Genomic DNA, 4,838 nt, shown 5'->3' with positions numbered 1-4,838 from the left:
CATTTTACTAGTTCACACAATAACTTTCCTAATTTTAAAATTTAGCCCTCCACGTTAGTAGGGACCCACCACTACTAGAAATAGTGTCTACGACATCACCCTTTTAACATCGGTTAGAAATTTCACTGATGTTAAAAGCAGTTTTAACATCGGTCGCTTCAAAACCGATGTTAAAGGTATTGTCAGACATCGGTATCTTAACTAACCGATGTTTATAATCGTTTTTTAAAAAAAAAAAGGTCCGCTTGTTTCTTTCCCCCATTAATACACCAAAAAATTTCCGGCTTAACCAAAAATTTTATGCTCAGTTTTTCCGGTGCCCCCTCCCTCTCTCATTCTCTCTTCTCTTTTCTCTCCTCTCTCTCACTGTCTCATCTCTCTTCTCTCAGTCTCTCTTCTCCCTCATCTCTCACTGCCTCTCTTCTCAATCACTCTCTCTAAACCTAATTATACCCCTATTTGTACTAACCTTTAATTAAACGTGATTAATTCCTAAATCGAGCTCGATTGGTGCTAAATAATCTTGAAAGAAGTTGGGTCTACTCAATTTATGTGAGAAAAGTAAGTTTATTTCGAATTTATTTTCAAATTTTATGTTTTTATTTTAATAAAGCTCTGTTTACAGGTCTTTGGAGCTTTGTTAGTGTTAAAAGAAATTGGGTTTGCTTGATTAGGTAAGATTAACTTCTAATCTACTCGATTAAAAGTTGGTGTATGTATTGTTAATCTTGAAAGAAGTTGGGTTTACAGATCTTTATAAGCTATACTGGTGGCCTTGTTATTGTTACTGCTAGACACGTGTTGTATTGATATTAATTTTTTAGAATTTCATGTTGAATCGGAATTTTTGGAGGAAAGCCTATTCAAATTAGAATTTACTGTTGTCATTTCGTACTCGCATAAATGATTTTATTTGTGTAGCTTATAGCTGAAGATTACATTGATGTTCTAACATTAGTGGGGGAATGCTGTGTTTTTCGGTGGCTGTGCAGGGTCCCAAATATTATATTTTCTTAATGATTTGAACTGTTATTTTATCCATGTCTTCAGAGTGCAGCACGTGTGTTGGTTCCTGCTGAATTTGGGGATCATGGGATTAAAGGAATCATACTGGCTGCTAATTATGCCAGAGAAAATAAAGTTCCATATCTTGGGATCTTCTTAGGAATGCAGATTTCTGTTATTGATTTTGCTCGATCTGTAAGTTAGAGTTTAATTTATAGATTTATTTATGTAGAACGTTCACTGAAAGATAATATACACTTAAGATTAACTGCATTGCTTCATGCATCTTGTAGGTGTTGGGTCTAGAAAAGCCAAACAGTTCAAAATTTGATGCTCGGACACTAGATCATGTTGTAATTTTTATGCCAGAGGTACATGCCCGTTCATGATAATACTTGACGGTTATGACATCGACAGATGCCTTTTACATTCCTGAGCTCTAAATGCATCACTGCAAAGCTATATGTTATTAGTCGCGGTTAATTAGTGCCACAGGATATCTTGCATGTTCCAACTAATTAAATGTATAAGAATGTTACAACTAAAAAGTTGATTGATGCTGGTCTGGATTGCGGAGCATGCCCATAATATATGTATATAAGACTGGACAAGAGAAATAATGCTTGTCCAGGTATTGGATGGTTCTGACGATATGTTGGTTCGACATCTTATCAGGGAAGAAGTGCTAAAATGGCAAGGCAAAGGTTTGAACATTTTGTAGGAATCAACTTACTTTAAGCTAACCTTGCACGTGTTATATTCACAGAGTCTATTTACTCATCAAGAATCATGTATCTGGAAATTCCTACCGTTCATTAGAGTTTACATTACCTATTTATGGCACCTGAGTGTGTGTATAAATGTCTAATAACATTTTAATGTGTTGTTTACAGGGGATGTATTATCAGGAAACCAGCCGGACAGACCAGTTCACTTGGGAGTACTGCAAGAATGGTTTGGCATCCACTGGTGGAACACTCGAGCTTTCGCTCTTTTGTTTACTCTAATATTCATTTCACTACCACTAGTTTTGTTCCGTCGAGTAGGTCAATACAAATAATCAATGTAGACCTCTCTCGTACATACATTAGCTATGTTCCAGTTTAGTGATCCCTGTATCCGTGTTCTTTGTTTTTTGTTTTAAAGAATCATTAAGGTTTTGTTCAGCAGTATCAGTTCTGTTAGCATTGGTGTTTGTGGGGATATGCTCAGGAATGGCAATCTCAGCACTCTTAGAAGGCAAAACAAATACACCAAAGCTCATACCTCAGTTGGACAATCGAGCCTCCTTCTTTAACCTCTTCGCTTCATCTCCAGTCACCGTCACTACATTCACTTTTCACTTCAATGGTTAGTTACAACTAATAGAAACAAGTACTCTTATAAATGACACTAATTTTCTGAGGAAATTACTTATGAAAATGTTTTTAATTTCAGTTCATATTATTGGAGGGGCGCTTAGGGAAGCATCAGATATGACCTCAGTTGTTCGAATTTCTCTAGTACTTTGCTCAGGAATCTACTTTACCATTGGGATCTTCGGATACCTGTTGTTTGGGGATTCCATTATGGCAGACATACTTGTAAATTTTGATCAGGGTTGCCAGAAGTTAAAGCTACCCTTGTGATATGTCCTCTTGTTGTTGTGATTTAATGGGTAAATGAGATTGATCGATTTAACTTAAGAGGTAGCAACAAGGTGCTAGTGTGTCATGGAGGCAACAGAGGCAAAACCCTTCATGAATTCTCAGATTATGATTTTGTTATTACTACATATTCTATTGTTGAAGCTGAGTAGAGGAAAAATGTTATGCCAGCTAAACATAAGTGCATTTGGTGTGGAAAGTTATTATTTTATGAACATAAGATATCTATTCACCTGAAATATTTTGGCGGTCTAAATGCTATTAGAACTAATAAGCAGTCGAAACAGAAGAAGGGTAAGAATCCTGAACTAAACAGATCAGAGAAAGGCAAGGGTGTTGAGTCGGTGGATGAAGGAAAGGAGGAGTCTTCAAAGAAAGGGAAGCATTACAACAAGGATAAGACTTTTGGAGCTGGTTCTTCTACCAACAAGTCGGAAGGAGTTGAATATGGATCCTGTAACGGCAAATCTACTTTACACTCCGTGAAATGGGATCGTATTATACTGGAAGAGGTGAGTAGGTGGTTACTGTTAGAAATTATTTCATACTTGGCTGGTCTGATTTCTTATCTCATGTGTGTGGATATGTACATATTTAATTCATCTTTCTCACGGTTACTCTTTTTTGCATCTCTTTGAATCCAGATGATGTAGAATAAATTAGGAGCTGCTCTAATCATTTTTTTGTCCAAATTTAAGCTTATAAGTGTATTTTTTCTGGTCAAGAGTGTCACCAAATTTCTTACTTATAGCTGCTACTACAGCAGGAAGCATCCATTGGGATGACTTTTGTTCGGATGGGATTTTTCACAACAAATTGTATGTTTGATAAATTCCTGAATCGGCTACTGGTGATACCCCTTTCTACTCTAGCAGGACTATCCAGAAGTGTTATTGATTATTTGTTTTGTCAGGAGCCACATTCCAAATTACCGGATTTTTTAGTGTTCATAATAAGGTAAGTTTCATATATTGCTTCGCTACACTATTATTTATATATTTTTGTAATTGAGATGAAAGGCTCTACAAACATATTCTGATGTGACACGACCCTGGCTAATTTGGTAAAGTTGTTTTAGATAGATTCTCTTCTTCTCACTCTAGCAGCTACAACCAAGCCTTAATCAGTGATTTTTTTCTTATCTTGAAAGCTCTTTGAATTACCCTATTTCGAATTATTGATTTAGTTGAGCTGAGAGCAATGGTTCCTAATCAAGGTCCAGGACACCCTACTTTAGTCATTATCCGAGCTGTTGAGCAAATTATGAGAGAGAATTTATTCAACTGTAAAAGTTTTAAAGCAATAGCGGCTAGAGATAACTTTTTAATTTCAGCTTTGTGCTAAATATTCGGTTGTATTGCTTTTAGACTGATTATTAACTCATATTGCTCTGCGACTAGAGAACACAAAGGCAAGATCTATGAAGTCATTGACAAAGCTAGAGCTTTTGTGGAAGTTGTACGTGATGCTACGAACTTTGCTTCAGCTGATACTATTTATGGTTTCGCAGCATATCCATCTGGGGAGAATTGCTTGGGGAATGCGCCTTTAGTGAGCTAGATAGGTTAGGAATGTAATTGTAAGTAGATAGTTTTTGATGTTGATGTAGATGTAGATATAGAAAAATGTTGTTTGAATGCTGATATATAAGTTTTTTGGTATATATTTGTTCTCTTTTAAGATTATTTTTTATTGATATAGCTTTTAATTATTAAATGGGTTATTCTAATTGAGAGCTTTGTTTCTGTATTCAATGGGTTATCCTCATTGAGAAACTTTGGAGGTAATTCTCTAATTTAAAGTTGTATGCTTGGAATCACTTACCTTGTAGTCTGGTGGATCAATTATCATGTAATCCGATGGATTATCGTCCTTGGTGGATAAGAGGGTAAGCCAAGGCTATACCTATACCTAAATTCAAGTGAGACATGTAATAATCGGAAATACCTAAAATCGTCCTTGCACGTGTTATATTCACAGAGTCTATTTACTCATCAAGAATCATGTATCTGGAAATTCCTACCATTCATTAGAGTTTACATTACCTATTTATGGCACCTTAGTGTGTGTATAAATGTCTAATAACATTTAATTGTGTTGTTTACAGGGGATGTATTATTAGGAAACCAGCCGGACAGACCAGTTCACTTGGGAGTACTGCAAGAATGGTTTGGCATACACTGGTGG

The 4,838-nt window shown here is 35.9% G+C and overlaps 1 protein-coding gene across 11 annotated transcripts; it reads left to right on the top strand.

Annotated features, from left to right (window-relative positions):
• Window positions 1-313: 313 nt before the first annotated feature.
• On the top strand, window positions 314-4,838 carry LOC141704874 (amino acid transporter AVT6C-like). 11 transcript variants are annotated; one of them, XM_074508035.1, is made up of 10 exons: window positions 314-552; window positions 626-674; window positions 1,051-1,200; window positions 1,299-1,376; window positions 1,681-1,709; window positions 1,899-2,047; window positions 2,176-2,355; window positions 2,443-3,163; window positions 3,415-3,608; window positions 4,052-4,300. In XM_074508035.1, the coding sequence occupies exons 3-8, from the start codon at window positions 1,168-1,170 to the stop codon at window positions 2,631-2,633; spliced, it is 660 nt and encodes a 219-aa protein (XP_074364136.1). In that variant the 5' UTR covers window positions 314-552; window positions 626-674; window positions 1,051-1,167; the 3' UTR covers window positions 2,634-3,163; window positions 3,415-3,608; window positions 4,052-4,300. The 11 variants fall into 11 exon arrangements, with proteins under 11 accessions (XP_074364136.1, XP_074364131.1, XP_074364133.1 ...); XM_074508030.1 differs by having other exon boundaries at window positions 2,152-2,355; XM_074508032.1 differs by having other exon boundaries at window positions 993-1,200; window positions 2,152-2,355.

This window comes from Apium graveolens, unplaced genomic scaffold (assembly GCF_009905375.1).
Source record: "Apium graveolens cultivar Ventura unplaced genomic scaffold, ASM990537v1 ctg8359, whole genome shotgun sequence".
NCBI lineage: Eukaryota > Viridiplantae > Streptophyta > Magnoliopsida > Apiales > Apiaceae > Apium > Apium graveolens.
The sequence above is the reverse complement of the archived record's forward strand: the minus strand, read 5'-3'. Positions and strand labels throughout refer to the sequence as shown.

Excerpts from the sequence above, each read along its gene's own strand:
- LOC141704874 (XM_074508027.1), top strand. The coding sequence starts at position 2,816 with ATGCCAGCTAAACATAAGTGCATTTGGTGTGGAAAGTTATTATTTTAT. Across the intron at positions 3,164-3,402 it reads ATCGTATTATACTGGAAGAG|CTGCTACTACAGCAGGAAGC; the intron begins GTGAGTAGGTGG and ends TCTTACTTATAG. Across the intron at positions 3,609-4,051 it reads TTTTTAGTGTTCATAATAAG|AGAACACAAAGGCAAGATCT; the intron begins GTAAGTTTCATA and ends CTCTGCGACTAG.